Below are 16,439 nucleotides of genomic sequence, written 5' to 3' on the forward strand. Positions count from 1 at the left end.
ACTGGGTGAGACTTTGCCATACATATTCTTTACTGAGTGGAACTGTGGGTTCTGGGAAGGCCTGATGGCTGGAGAAGGATATAAAACAGAGGGCAAGATGGAATAATCAGAGACATAAACCCTTTGGGTCAAAGCAAAACTGGTTCAAAAGGAATGAGAAAATGAGTATGGAAACTGTTCCAGTTAGAGCTACCAAGAATCAAATCCAGGATATCTCTTTAAAATAACCTTGTTTTTTCAATGAAAAAAATATATATACTTGGAAAATATAGTATATCTATAGTATAGTTTATACTATACTATATTTTGAAAATGCAAAGTAGCAATATATTTTTAAAAACTCATACCTTACTACTCAATCAACCAACCATTGATAGTTTGGTATATTTTTTACTATGTATTTTTCACCTTATGTAATGGTGCATACTTCACATGCTATGCATGGCACTTATTCTTTGCATATAAACATTTATTTTATGTTGCAAAATCTTCAAAACATGATTTTAATAGTTGCATAATAAGCAATTATTTCCTATTATTAGCACTTAGGCTGTTACTGAATTTTACTAGAATAAATAAAGCTGCCATAATTGGTTAAGTGCATAATGATTTTCTGCATTCAGTTTTACCTCCTTAGACTACAGATATCAGTCATGGACCAAAGGGTCAAAGGACAAAATCTTTTTAAGGCCTAAATAAATACTGCCAACTCAAGTTGAAAATTATATTAATTTGAATCTACTGTATAGCTAAACAAAAAGATTTAAAAGATTCCATGAAGAATATCATTGAACAGGACAAATTTGACTAAGATTCAGGAAACTCTTGAATTCAGAAACAAACAAATATATATGGAACTTTTATCTCAACATTGAATATTTATTTGGGGTATGTGAAAGCTATAGATAGGAAGGATGGTAAATTCTATGATTGGGATTTTAATTATGCTACTCGGTGCCTTAAGCCACATTTTTGCTTACATTTCCATACACACCACAGTTCATTAATTCTAAGATGCACATTTAACACCGAGTCACTTTAATTAACGGCAGTTTTTTTCCTTAGTAATGCACAAAATGATGGTCCATCTAACAATTGGTGGCATTCTGGTTTAATGAAGTACAGTAATTCTAGGTGGAATATAAGGATCATATTCTGATGCTCACATTTGTTTTTTTTTAATATTTTTTATTGATTTTTTACAGAGAGGAAGGGAGAGGGAAAGAGTGTTAGAAACATTGATGAGAGAGAAACATTGATCAGCTGCCTCTTGCACACCTCCAACTGGGGATGTGCCCACAACCAAGGTACATGACCTTGACCGGAATCGAACCTGGGACCTTTCAGTCTGCAGGCCGATGCTCTATCCACTGAGCCAAACTGGTTAGGGCCTGATGCTCACATTTGTATGGACACAACACCCACTGCATTTAGCACAAGCTGTGCACAAATTCTGGGGCCAAAAATCACATTAATAAAAGTAATAAAGTATAATGTATTGAAGACAAGACTCCAGTTAAGTTGAATCTTTTATTATTATAGTAATCTGGAGTGCTGAGGTTACCTTAGTCTTATTGATACGACTTGAGTTTGGTGTCCAGGGTTTTATATTCATTGAAACACGAAACTATAGCTTTTGTGAAATAAAGTCATTTATAAAGGGATAGATGTCACATACAATGGTCTGTCCTACAGGCTTGAATCCAGCATCTGTACTGCCTCTCAAGGGTGAAAGTTACTTTTAAAGTTTCATGGAGGTAAAACAACAGAATTATGTATGTCTTTGTGTACACACAGATCAGGGGAGAAATAATACTTTAAAAGAGAGATTCACTATACTATTGAGGCAGGTAACAATTTAGGCTGAGTGTGTAGTGAGGAATGCTAATTTCATGTATATTATATACTTTGTGTCTTCTAAAAGGATGGAATTTGCCAAGTTGGTATATTTAAAAGCTTTATTGAAAAACAGCATCTACACTAATAAAAGAGAAATATGCAAATTGACCATACCTATGTGATGCCCACCAGCCAATCAGGAGTATGCAAATTAACCCAACAAAGATGGCGGGTTAATTTGCATACACAGGCACCCAGTGGCTGGAGGTGGGACGCTTGCATCATCACCATGGCGACAATGCAGGCGTTTTGCACGGCCCCAGCCGCTCCGGGCCTCTGGGCAGTGGGCAGCGTGGGAAGACGGAAAGGCGGTTCGGGGCGGAGCAAAGGCAGAAAGGCAGCTCAGGGCCGGAGCAAAAGCTGTGCCGGCAGCCAGGGTAAGGAAGGCCCATTCTGCACGAATCTTCGTGCATTGGGCGTCTAGTTTTAATCATAAGACATATATCAAATAGGACTCATGTCAAATAAAAAATATGTTTTAAAAATGTTAGACTAGTTTAAGAAGTTATTTAAACACAGTCTATCTACTTCCTTCTCTGTGGGGAGATCTGACTTGCTAATGGGTCATAAAATAAATATCTGGGGATTTAACTGACGACATTTGAATATGGATCAAAGATGTCTTTAGGCTATCTAAAATCACACTGCAATGTGAAGTTATATTAACATAAAAACATTCAGAACAACTGTCTCAATGTTCTAAAGTTATTTAACATCTGCTCCAATTCTAAGTGCTATATTAAAAGAGGGACAATAAAATTAGAGTTGGCCAACCCATTGATGTCTCTATCAGTTAATTGTTTCCCACCTTCAATGTCTCCTTATTTGCTTTCAGTCTGTATATTATTTGCTGCTAAATCAGATTCTGCTAACCATTTCCTTATTGACTTTATCAAAACTCTTTAACCTTGATCTCAATGGTCATCGCTATCTAGATTCTTCAGCTGCCTCCCTGGGTTTCCATCAAAGGCTCCTCTTTATTTTTTCTTTTTTTTTTTCTAGCCTGTTCTCTATTTATGTTCTCTGCAGCAGCATAATTGAACCTCTTTTATTCTGACTGAAAACACAATTTATCAACATTTATAACTTCAGCAACATACTGGAGTATCTACATCTTTCTCTCCATCCCAGACCTCTCCCCTGAGCTCCAGATCTACATACCTAATTACCTGTTAGATTTCCCACAGACACATTGATCTCCACAAAAACCACTCATTATTTACCCTTGCCAAATCAGTTCCTCTTGTAGTCCCTCTCTTGGGGAAAGAACTACCATCTATGCAAGTAAACAACCTAAAAATTAGTTTTGACTCTGTCTCCTTGTCCCTTTCTAATATTCAGTTGACCTCTGATCCATGCTTCCCTCTCAGTGTTTTTGAAACTAATCCCTTCCTTCTACAAACCCTGCCACCTCCCTAGTTCAGGCCTGCACTATCTCAAATATCTTAGAGTCTGCCCAACTAACTTTGCTTTAATTCTATCTATCTTCCATACTGTACCAGTAATCTTTCTAATGTACAAAAACATGTAGCAATATTTCCAATTTCTGAAATTCCAGTCTCACTCATTAGTTAAAATTAAGGCCTCCCTAACATTGACAAGATAAATCTCAACTCCTTTGTATGGTCCTTAATGAACTGATCCCTACCTGCTTAACTCCTCCTCCTAGACTAATGCTTCCTGTTCACTCCATGTTTTTGCCATTCTCCAGATAGCTCTCCAGTGGTCTAACCATGGAGAGTGATTCTCTAAAGAGTGAACTGACAGTAAACTTAAATGTCTAAGCCAAGGCTATAGTGAGTTGCAAAAGAAAGACCAGCCTCGGAGGTGATGGGAGTAAGACTGGCTCAATGGGAAGGTACAGATTGACACTAGAGGGTGAACATAGCCAAAATGCTCTGATAATACGCAATTAGAAGAACTGAATTGTTGTGAATAGGGTATAACTGACCATCTTTATAGTACTAAATTATTTTTTACATCTTTTGAGGATAAAATTGAGCATTTTGGTTAAAAAATGTAAGAACAACAAAAATCTATTGAGGCTCTAGGTCTAGATGTAAGTAAATATGTTTTGAGGAGAGAAGGAAATATTTAACCCAAAGGATGCAAAGTTGATATAATTTTGCTGTATTTTACTTTTGACATGTTAACATCAGGTCCTTCCCTGTGAGCTTCTGCTGTATACTCAGGCCTAATTCCAGGCTCAATTCCTCCTGAGCTGTGGGTCTGCTCACAGCTCAGAGCTCTTCTGTTCCTCTGAATGACCAGAGCCCTGGGAATCTGCACCATCCACGTGCCAATGTGAATGGACTACAGCATGGTCCGTTTAACTGCTTCCTGATAAACACTGCTCATCTCATGAGTCAGATCATGAGCTTTCTGGGAACATGGCCAGGGCTACTCCTATGTTGCTATTCTACACCTTGCATCATATTTCATATATGGTCAGTTGAATGAAATAAATAAAAGAATAAACAAATGAGTAACTTTTAAAATTTCTCTTTCTCATCATTTCTAATCTCACTGGATGCCCCAACCCAGACTTCTGTTTGCCATTCTCTGTCTTACCAACAAATAAATAAAAGCAAGCAAGCAAGCAAAAAACAAACACATTTTCTTGTTTTTCTTATTACAAGCTTATCTTATATTACTAAGCCTCCACAAATAGATACATCTTAAGGAAACATTGCAGCATGTAGGGGCAAGAGTGCATTTTACATTTATAAGACGATATTTACATGTTTACTTCACCATTATTTTGATCTTCTGGTTCATGATACTTTCAGAATAATTATTTAGAAGGTCAATTAACATGGACTCATGGCATGTATTTGTAACAAATACATGAAATGAGAGTTGTCCAGGGAAAACCATTAATATGCTTATGAGTAAAACCCTCTGCAGACCGGCACACAGTTGCTGCTTTTAATGCTCATGCTCCCAAGTCCCTAGTTTTGCTCTGGAAGCAGGATATGCACCTTAACTGGCAGTGTTTCACCTTAACTGAACACAGAAAGCATGGTCCAGATAACAGCACTCAATAACATGAAACTTCACATTGAAAATAAACTGACAGTTCAGGTACATAAAACATGGCAAGATGGTTTCAGTCTGATTCCTAGGGACTGAGGGAAAGTGTTCAAGCAGGAGCTGACCCACATGGAAAACCACTTACCCAGGATTTGCTTGCTCCTTCACTCTGATCCAAGGCACCAGGAAGTGAACAATATTTTATATAAACACTGAGTTCTCATGCAAAATCACATAACAGCATTGAATTCTCGAAGAAATTTTTAAAAGTGCATTTATAAACTGAAGAAAATATTTACTTCAGAGCAAGTACTCAGTGTAAAAAAAGCATAAGTATAGCTATAAAGGATTTTAATCAGAAATTTCAACTTCAAAATACATGGGATTTAATTAATATTCATAAGATAAATTTAATATACATTGAATACTACATAATGAATATGTACTGAGTAATATCCACTAAATAATATATATTGAAACATGAAAGTATAACTTTAGGGAACATAACTTAAATAGGAAGAAAACCCTAGGAGTACAAATCAGGAAAAAAGAGAGATAACAGTAATTAGTAATTTTCAACAGATTGAAATGTATTTTAAGTAGAAAAAATATTAAGTATGGAATACCTAGTAGATTTTTAAAAAATACATATTTTTATTGATTTCAGAAAGGGGAAGGGAGAGAAAGACAGAAACATCAATGATGAGAGAATCATTGATCAGCTGCCTCCTGTATGCCCCCTACTGGGGATCAAGTCTGAAACCCAGGCATGTGAATTGAACCCAGGACCGTTCAGTTCCCAGGCCAACGCTCTATGTACTGAGCCAAACCGGCTAGGGCCCTAGTAGATTTTGTTCTAACATTGGATTGAATATATTCTTGACCATATTTTAGATGTGTAAACCATTTATAAATGCAGGATTTTTTTTCTTTAAACCAGAGACTGCCTTATACTTGACCATGAAGAGGCATTAAAAGTATTTAATCAGCCAAAATCATTATATATTTGCAAGTAAGTCTGGTTGATTTCATTCTTACCTTGACATTTTATGGAAGAAAAGTAATAACATTTAATACTGGCACTCAATGTCTTAGGAGACTCACAGTCCCATGACCGACTGCCTCCACGCCCATTTGTGCCATACAGGGATGGGAATGTTATGAGCTTGAAACACACATTCTTGTTTACCTGAGACAGTGACTGTCGGAGGCGTGCCATCTGTGTGCTGTGGCCTTTATTGTGATCCTGCTCAGAAACCATCTGCTTAAGCTTCTCCTTCTCTATAGCTATGCTATTAAATGCAGACTTCAAAAGGGAATGAACTGGGTGGGGAGAAAAGTGAAAAACAAAGATCAAATGGCCAGAAAGAATGTCCAAAATTATAAACTTTTTCGCATTTTAACTCATGCATAGATGTTTTCTGGAAAGGTTACATTACAGCCTAATTAAAAGTCAGTTTTAAAATTGAATCTATCATAATACTTATATAAAAAACAAATATGGTAATGGTAATTATTCAGGGTGAATAGCATTTCATACCAGATAAGCCAACAAAGACTTGGGAGCAGCATACCAATTCTAATATCAATATTTATACATTAATTCACAATTCCTAAAAGGAAAAGGGAACAAGTTTTACTGTGCCATAATTGATGAGAGCATCTGAGCAGTTCTGTGTACCATGAAGACACACACACATTATTTAAAACTATCCAAAAATTATTCCCCAAAAGTGTGCACCCCAAAGAGAGCATTTTATAAGTCCTGCCTGTAGAGAGAGTAAAAAAAATGTTTGTTTTTTTCTTTGCTGTAGCCTTCTACAATTTATGAGAAGCACCTGGCAATTAAACCCCAAGATTGTTAGCTCCTATGATTCAAACAGACACTCTGCTCAAACTGGGAAACAAGATAAGCTACTCTTAAGGCTACATTCTTGCATACCCCTCCTCCCTGCTGTTTTTACAACTCAGGGATAATTTGCACCAAGGGGTCTCTAGTTAGTAAAAAGTTCCCTTCCCCATCCCCTTCAAACACGCCTCTTTTGAACTTTTAATAACGTTTACTCTAAGCATGTTTTACAGGCTTAGGAAAAATACTGATAAGACACCTCCCTAGGACACCTGCCTGGACTGTCTCCTGAAAAACAAACCAACTATAATTTTTTCAAGACAACTTCTGATGTCTACTCAACTTCAGCCCCAAATTCCCCTCCTTTCCTTGTTGCTTAGCAACAGCCTCTGCTTAGAAGAGCAGGCTGCCATTTACTTCTTGCCCAGTATTGATTAGCAATACTTGGTCCTTTCCCTTCAGGGAAAGTAAAATAAACTTCCTCTCTACATTTCTTCTTTTCATTGTGAGTTCTTTCACAGCCCGCTTCACCAGCCACACCTTATCACTGCCAACAAAAAGCAGGCAGCTGATCTAGAAAGTGCTTACTAGTTTTCTTTGAGTTAGGAACTGATGTGGTCTTAAGAACAGTACCTGCAATCCTTTCTTAGCCTGGAATATCTTGATGTTAGAAGTATTTTGATTTAAAAGTAACAATAAAAACTCTAGTTCCCTTCCCAACTCCTGCATACCTAACAACATACACTGGTATAATCTGAGGCAGTCTTTAATTTTAAATTATAAAAGGTTGAATTTACAACTCTCATCGTTACAATAACAGAATTTCGATAATATACAAATCTACTAAAAGAGGAATTTCCTTATTTGAGAAAGGTTATTTTTTTAGAAGTGGAAAATTTTAGCATAAAGACTGGCCCATATTAAAAGAGGAAAAATGGTGGGATAACAAGGGACTCACAACCTATTGATTTATTGCTGCATTCTCTCCATCATCAATTTAAAGGTAATAACTTGATAGCTGGAATACATCAATCCCACTGGCAGCTGTAAAAGCAGACTCTCAGTCATTTCAAAATTCATAATTCTTTCTAAAGGGTTGACTCAACAGTCATAGAAAAGCCCATTTTTTTCCCTAGCACAGTTGAAAAGAAAATATGTTGTTTCAAAAGGCTTTAAAATTCTATTGAAACTTGGATTTCCTGAAAGCCTCAGGATTGCAACTAAATTCACAAAGCTTTCTTGGGACTACCTTCAAATGTACTCATCTCCCTTTAGCCACTGTGCTGTACTTAACTTACACTTGTCTCATTCTACCTGCTCCTACACGCCCTCTCCCAATATGAGTAAAAGTTACTGACTGTAAATCAGTGCTATTTTATAAGCAAAATAATATTACTCTAGTCTGGTGACATAATTAGCATCCAGTTAAGAAATGTAATAAAGGTGTACTAGGAGTAAAAGAGCAGGTGAAAGAGGGTTGGCACTCCAGAGACTCAACTGGGAAACCTATAGAAAAAAAGGGGGGCCAAAACCGGTTTGGCTCAGTGGATGGAGCGTCGGCCTGCGGACTCAAGGGTCCCAGGTTCGATTCCGGTCAAGGGCACATACCTTGGTTGTGGGCACATCCCCAGTGGGGGGTGTGCAGGAGGCAGCTGATCGATGTTTCTCTCTCATCGATGTTTCTAGCTCTCTATCCCTCTCTCTTCCTCTCTGTAAAAAATCAATAAAATTTTAAAAAAGAAAAAAAGGGGGGAAGATGATTTAGCTTAGTTGTTTTAGGATTATAGAATTAAATAAATATCTAATGGTATATCTGTGCTGATGGTTTGAGAATACAAATTTTTGTTGACTTCAACATTCCCAGCCTGGCTGGCCTGGCTCAGTGGTTGAGCACCAACCTATGAACCAGGGCAATTCCCGGTCAGGGCACATGCCTGGGCTGCGGGCTCCATCCCCATCATGGGGTAAGCAGGAAGCAGCTGATCCATGTCTCTCTTTCATCAATGTTTCTATCTCTCCTCTCTCCCTCTCCCTTCCTCTCTGAACTCAATAAAAATATATTAAAACAAAAGCATTCCCAGAGGTGCCCTCCACGTGCTCCCTTTGGTTTCCGGTGCCACCCGGCTCTTGAGTATTGGCTGAGATGTTCCATTTAACACACATTTTCAAGAATAATTTATAACCTATTACCAGCAGCCCCAGGGGAAATAAACGTGATTAACTTACAGTAAGGTGTTAGTGACTGAAAACAACACAAGGTATGCTTTCTCTAAGAGATTATGCTTTAAAAAACAATGTATTAGAAGGTACTAACTTAAATCAAAAGTGCATGCCCATGGCTGAAATGTACATACCACAGCAGTAAGGGACAGGGTTATTTTGGGAACTGAGGCTCTTCTCCGTAAATACATACTGGACTGCTCAGTCCACCTACACTCCACTATCCGGCTTTTTATTTATCACATCCTACTCCCTGTGGGTGATAACAATTGAACTTATGCAACGTGACTTGTTACATTTTAACGTTGAAAAGGAGACTCCAAGGTGGGGTCTATTTCCCCTCCTCTCGAGTCTGTACTGGTTTGTGAAGCTCCGACCAGTAGAGCAGCTGGCGTTGAACAGGACCTGCAGCTTCCACTCCAGCCCGCTCCATTCTTTTGGAGCCCTGAGTTGCCATGAAGAGGGAGTGGGACATAGTTGTGTGCAGCTTTCCGGCTGTCCAACCAACTTGCCAAGCACGTGGGTGAAGCCACCTTGGATATTTCAGGCCAAGGAATAGCACTGAGTGAGCACAGTCAAAGCCATGTGACACAGAAGTGCTTAGCTGAGCTCTGCCAATTCCTGACCCACAAACTGTGAAGTGAAATCAATGAGTGGTTTAATAAAAAAGGAGAAAGATTCAAACAGAATCTATTTCTATTTTTTCCTCACTAAAAATAACCCAAAATTATGTATTAAATTATAACTAAACGACAGTGAAAAATGTTGAGTAGTGGTGGCTGCTGGCCTGTCCAGGATAACTCTTTGTCTTTCTTCCTTCCTCACTGCCCCACCACCAATGACACTTTCTTTACTCGTTCAAAACAGTAAACCTATGATTTGTGTTGTCCCAAGAAGTAGGCATTGTATCCTACTACATTCTGTATATAGAACTCCAACCAGTATATAAACCATTTCATCTTTCCCCACGACCACCTAGACAAGGAGAAAGGAGAAAATGGCAACCTCTCGTCGAAGAAGAGTACTTCCTGAAAGGGCACGTCAGAGTTGGTGTTACCTTTCTGTGCAATTAGACAGAATTCTTCTTGAAGTTTTGTATAATCTGTTGAACTTTCCAGAGGGTCAGTGAGGTGGCTAGGGGGAGTCTGAAATTCAATGTCTGCACAAAGGTTGGGGTTGGAGGAGTGCAAGCGAACCGGTGACATGGTGGCACTGAAAGGAACCTGAAAGGGGAAGAATCATTAGTGAGCAACAGAGCACTGTGCATTCTCACACACAGAAAAGATCTCTTCCCATCTTCCAAATAACAGTCCGCTCTGGTGACACACACGGAGCCACGCATTTACTCTGCAGGTGGTGGGGGTGGGAGGAAGTCTCATTTCCCATAGTGGATTTAGGACTGCTACTGACTCACGGGCTTTTCAGTGGTACAGGGTGAGGTGACTCCAGAATGACAGCAAGAAGAGGCACAGTTGCAGATAAGTTTCAGCTCTGAACCCACAGCTGTATCTAATAAATCAATGGCAGAAAACACTAAACTGTGACGTGGCCGTCCTTGTCTTACAAAGTCTGGGTACTCGTGGCAGAGGACTTTTCATGCTCACTGCTTTCTGAGCTCACCCAACAGGTAAAAATACAGGAAAATTCACTTGTTCCATAGCCATTAGATAAAACATACCGTATTTTCCGGCGTGTAAGACGACTGGGCGTATAGAAGATTTTCCTGGGTTAAAAAGTCGTCTTATTCGCCGGAAAATACGGTAAATAAGTTTAGTAGTAAATATAATGGCTTAGAGAGACTCACAATTAAGTTTCAAATTGATTTATCAAAATGTTTCTAAATGACATATATATTGCATAATTTACTGTAGTTTACCTTTATATGTTAACACAATGCTGTTACATGTAGGAGCATGGCTTATTACCTGGCCAATATAGAAAAGCATTAAGTAAAAAAAGTCATATTACTATAGATTTTTCCAAATGGCTAGAGATACTTCCCTGTCCAGGCTGGATCTGGACTGGATTTGTGACGGGTGAAGGCAAAGCACATTGCCCTCTCCTTCTAGAACATTCTACCTGACCATTACAAATGCTGTCAGCCAAACATTCTTGGAAAACGAGAATACCAATTCCTTTTGTAAATAAAACTAGTAACCTCCCCTAGCTCTTACTGCACAGATGTTCATTCAATTATCTTCAAGAACCAGACTCTTAGACTCCTTTGCAAGCTGAATTTTATATAAATGATAGCATTACTCATATCCTCTATCTAACGGAAAATATGCTGTGGGAGGAAGAAACCAATATCTTGTCTGGTGTTTATGTATCTCAGAACCTGGTCCTTTCCCTCCATTTTTTAATATTTGCTTTAAACTTCCAGACAGAAAAAAAAAGAGAATGAACACAAACTAGTGCATGTGCATGGCGGATACGGAGGCCAGACAGAGGAGTTGGAGAGAACCAAAAAATCTGACCAAGCCATAGTTTGTGGATCTGGGTAAGGGCAGTTGAGACTGGACAGAGGGTCCTCTGGATGTAACTTTGCCTTGGTAGGAAGTTATATATCTCAAAAGATACCAAGGCTTCCTGGGGAAGGAAGTGAGCATGAAGCTTTCCCCCCTAAATTCTGCTACACTAACCATGTATGTTATCTGAATCATTTGGTATCTGGATTTATCACAGTAACTATCTCATCCTCCATGGGGACCTTGGCTGCACTGGGCTGGGAGATGTGCACAGCTCCTTCATCTCATCAAGCTCAGTTCTGACTGGCCACAGAAGAGATGCACGCACGGGCATACACACAATGGCAGAGAAGCTATTTGAGAAAATGGAGTCCTTAGGCTTAATACTTTGCTGGAATCTTGTCCAGGTCACTTGTGAGAACAATAACTGAAGTTCTTTGGGGATGCTTATAAAGGAATGGGGTTTATATGGGCGAGTATTTAAAGGTAGATAAAGGAAATTTCTGACCTTCACTGGAATGACACTAACTCTAGAAAGAGCAGTCAGTCCATAGCCCTCTAGGAAGGACAAAGAAAACCCCTGGGAAGGGCGGTGGAGATCAGGAGGTCCCGGGGAGAGGCTGTACCTTGAGGAAATGGGTAAGTCAGAAAGTTTCAGATTTAAGGATATGGTTTCCCAATACAAAGAACTAGAAGAGCATTGAGAAACAGGAATGTGGGTGTTTGGTGATGGGGAATGTAATGTGTTGATGATCAAGGAAAGGGGTTTTATCTACACTCGGTGCCTTCAACACTCCAAGGACTGGCCTGGCATTGAAGAGGGGTGTCTTCCCTGGCATTGCAGGGAGGTGAGCAGGGAGGTGGCTGTGCGAGCTGGTGAGAGGCTTTGATGGGAGACATGGTATAGTGGAGGCCCAGGGAGCACAATTAGGACCCAGACTTGTCCCTGAGATCACAGCCTCTACGAAAATTTGGAATCAGATTCTCAGAAGAAAAACATAAACTACAGATTTATATTTTGAACATAGTGGAAGTTTAAATGGGCAATTAAATCAGTCAACGTGGGTTTGTATATAACTCCCAGGGAAAGACACCTGGAATGCTGCATTCAAACTGCATTCAGGCCCCTGAGAAATTTAAAACTAATTTTTATATGTTTCCTACTGAAAATGTTTATATTTATATCTTCTTTGTTGTTGTTAAAAGGAGTATATGGAATGAGCCATCTGATAGAAGAATTCATGAAACGAAGTTGAGAATACAAAGTGGAATGTATTAATCTAACTCTAATTGAGTATCTCTTCAGTCTGGGGACTTAGCATTTTACTCATCAATCTAGGTATTATGGGATTACAAAATTCAAGTGGTAACTAGGTTCTCCGTCAGTGAATGCTGGAATGGGAGCTGTCTACAGCTCTCAGTGTTTGTACCCAGGACCCTCAGCACTGGATGTGGCCTTTACAGCCTGCTCAGGAAAGAAATATAGGGCTTTCTTTGAAATCCTGCGACAGGGAGGAAGCCTGATCCTGGGATGTTCTGGTACCAATGACCACAGTTTGGAATGGAGATGTTAGGAGATGCTTTTAACATGTGTCCATGAAAAAATTAAAAGACAAATGGATTGACAGGAGCTACAGGCACTGAAATTTAGCAATGGTAAACAAGTAGGAATAAGAGAACACATAACAGCAGGTCTAAGTGCAGATGACTCACAGAGCCAGCGGAAAGGTCTGCTGCTGTTATTCTGCATTGTGTGTGCAGGGACCCCATGGGGAGTGCTGACTGCCTGGGACTCTCAGAGTCCATCCATGCGGAGGGGCCAGTACTTCTCCTTTTCCAACCCCTATTCTTTTGGGTCTGGCTGATGTTGAAAGTGGACCATTTGGGTGTTAGTGCTAGGGAACAAGAATAAATCTCTGAAACATCTCGTTGGGTGCACTTTTCATTGGCAGCCAATCTCAGCTGCCCCAGACACCCAAGTGGGCAAGAAAAACGAGTGAGCAGTAGTCATTTGGAAGAAGTACAAGTAAAAGGTACTGGCAGGTTAGGATGGGCTCAAAATGTGTGGGGTAACTTTAGTGTGGGGAAGAGGAAGGAGAGCCACTGTAATAAAAGAAATAGGGGTGAGTCACCAGTGTCAGGTCACTGAGTTATGGGTGAGGGGCCAAGGGGGCCCGCTGAGGGTCCTGCTAGATGTTGCTATGCTCTGGTTTGCATGAAGTTATAAATTTCAGAGGGTTTAGAATAACAACCCCCCCCCCCAAAAAAAAAACACACAACAACAACAAAAAACTATTCCTGAATTCATTGCTAAATGTTGCCAGTAACTTTTCTCATTAGATGCATCTAGGTTATTCTTAACTTCTATGGTCATGACTACCCTGGGAGGTATGCATGAATACTTTCATCTTTTAAAAGCCTTTTCTCTTCTCTTCTCAACTTTTAAAAACTATAAACCCATTCTATTCAAATAGGTTCTATTCCAAGTTTTATTATATTCACTATATATATCTGCCATTAAAAAACGAACACAGTGGAAACATTCACTTCCCTGCATGCCATCTTAGAAGTTCATTATTCAAGGAAACATTAGTATTTTCCTCTCTATGCTGAGATACTGTTCCCTAATAATCACCTGATTTCTTTATTTATAAATGAAAGATTACATTTAAGAATTATTTAACTGATTATACATCTCTTTACCATGTAGGTGGCATGTATTTTATCCATCTGCATTTGAGTATATGCATAAGATATACATTAACATGAAATTTATTTCAATAATTTGTTCTAATATTAAAAAAATATGAGTTTAAGAGTCAGTCACTCGTTCATTTCATAAGCAAAAGCAATTCTGTTTCTCGAACAATCCAGCTAAGTACCTCGATAAAATGCAAGAGTCAGTTGCCAATCATAAAGTAGAAAACCAATCTTTGCACCAGTACCCATTCTCCTATAATACAATAAAAACCTTTCCATATTTTTCAGCAATTCTAATCTTAAAATATACCACTAGCAAGAGTCAAGACATACTATCTAATAGCCAAAAGACTAACATACATAATTGTTATGAACTTGTACTCTATTTAAAAAGTGGATAGGATGTCATAATTAAACAAATATTATGACTTACTTTTTTCCAGCAAAGGGTTCTTGTAGTTGCATGTTCTGCTTTATGCTCCATATGGACAGTTCACTATTCTGCACACATTTTCATTTTAAATTTGTTATTTGTCTTATCTGCCTCAATACTTCCTCTGTCCTTCTAATATCCTTTCCATTTAAAAAAGAAAAGCCAAACCAACCTCTACATATGGATTAAACATCATCTAACTTTGTGGTTGTTCTGCTTTTATTATATTTTCTGATTTTCAGCTTACAAACAATTTTCCTTACTAAGTGTAACTCGTGTAGCCATTTGGAGATGACATCAAAATTCACCTTTTCTTACCCTCTCATTTCTTTATTCTCACATCCTGTTCAAATAGCCACATTGCTACCAAAAAAGCACAATTTATGTCTGTAGTAACATGACTTTTCTGAGAAAAACAGAACTCAGCAAAGGTTCCAATGTCAGTATGGCAAACAAACAAACAAATAATATTGTTTAAGGAAACCCCACTCCACAGGTTTTGCAACCTTGAACTGAAATTTTTTCTTACATGGACAGCAGAAATAGAGAACTGGGTTGTGGAATAGTTTACCAACTCACACACCAATGTCCGTGTCCACTCCTGCCATGCAGAGGTACCCAGAGAGCATGCGAAAGCTAAACCAACACAGGAATGAGCTGTCACACACAAGTGGCAACATCAGAACAGGGGAGGTGGCACACGCACACAGTTTCTCAATGTTATTAAATGTCCACTTGAGATTGAAATCCACTCACTGTTGTAGCCACTGCTGCTGCTAGCCTCTGCCGGCGCCGGGTTGAGCCGAACTGGCTCTTCACAGATGGCCCTTCCTGACAGTGAATGAGAGAAGAGGAGGGAGGAAAAAACACGGGATGAGGCAGAGAGAGGGCAGGGTATGGGAGGACGGAAGATAATCAGACACGGGCGAAGGGGAGTTTTTAACTGAAATCGACTTTTCCTAAATCTGAGCATTAAAAAGCTCTAAGGGGCATTCAGGCTGTGAGAAAAGTTCATCCTTCTCATCACAGAATAACCAAACACGTGAGTCTATTAGCTAATATAGCCCCCACCCCAAAAAGAGATGGAAAGGTATGAACTGACAAATGGCTTGTGCTTTCAAGGTAAAAATACATCTGCACACTGTTTTATTCATGCAATGTCATGTTATATGAAGTCAAAAGGCATTCACTAAATGGAAGCAAAAAAAAAAGTTCAGGAAGAAGTAATTAAAAAAATAATGTGCAAAAATTAAAATGAACAGGTTCTCATGGGAGCTTCTGTCGGCCAGGCAGAATGTTTTTGTTTCCTGGTGGGAGGAAAAAGTAAGGGGTGGGATAGCAGAAATCTTCAACTCCCCATTCATTCCCTTCCTATGAAGCTCTCTGAAATTCCATGTTAGGGATGGCGTTGGGATTTTCAGGTTGAAGAATTTTCTAAGCGGATCCTCATAGCATAAGAAAAAAAAATCTCAATTTTCTCAGTGTGTGGGGACAATGCCTACAAATATCAGCCATGAAAACCTGAAAGCATAGGTTTCATTCACTGATGTGCACCTGGGCATAAACTGGTGGAAGAATCCTGAGCTTTCTTTCCTTTTTTTCTCTTCTTGGACGGGATTAAGGAATAGTGACATTTCCTTCTAACCACTCAACTCTGCCTCCCTTGGACAGATCCTGGCCCTTGGGCTGTGAGCAATATTGTTGATGCCAGTTAACTGAAATGCACTTAAGAGTCACCAAACAGCCCAGATAGAGAAAAACAGCAAGATTGCTTTAGTCGTTAACAATAGAAAAATATTTTAAATCTCTATATCGCCAATTCTCTTTATAGTTGCCA

General features: G+C 39.1%; 1 protein-coding gene across 8 annotated transcripts in view; it reads right to left on the reverse strand.

Moving 5' to 3' along the window:
* OSBPL6 (oxysterol binding protein like 6) overlaps nucleotides 1-16,439 on the reverse strand; it is a 183,772-nt gene that overhangs the window by 23,769 nt on the left and 143,564 nt on the right. For 6 of the 8 annotated variants that reach the window (XM_079782836.1, XM_079782830.1, XM_079782834.1 and 3 more), the window contains 3 exons: nucleotides 15,359-15,433; nucleotides 10,059-10,224; nucleotides 6,122-6,255 (listed from right to left, as the gene is read on the reverse strand). In XM_079782836.1, coding sequence (XP_079638962.1) covers nucleotides 6,122-6,255; nucleotides 10,059-10,224; nucleotides 15,359-15,433 — 375 coding nt within the window. The remainder of the gene's footprint in view (nucleotides 1-6,121; nucleotides 6,256-10,058; nucleotides 10,225-15,358; nucleotides 15,434-16,439) is intronic. The other 2 variants (XM_079782837.1, XM_079782835.1) reach the window with 1 other exon arrangement.

The sequence above is a fragment of the Cnephaeus nilssonii genome, assembly GCF_951640355.1.
Source record: "Cnephaeus nilssonii genome assembly, chromosome: 10".
Lineage (NCBI taxonomy): Eukaryota > Metazoa > Chordata > Mammalia > Chiroptera > Vespertilionidae > Cnephaeus > Cnephaeus nilssonii.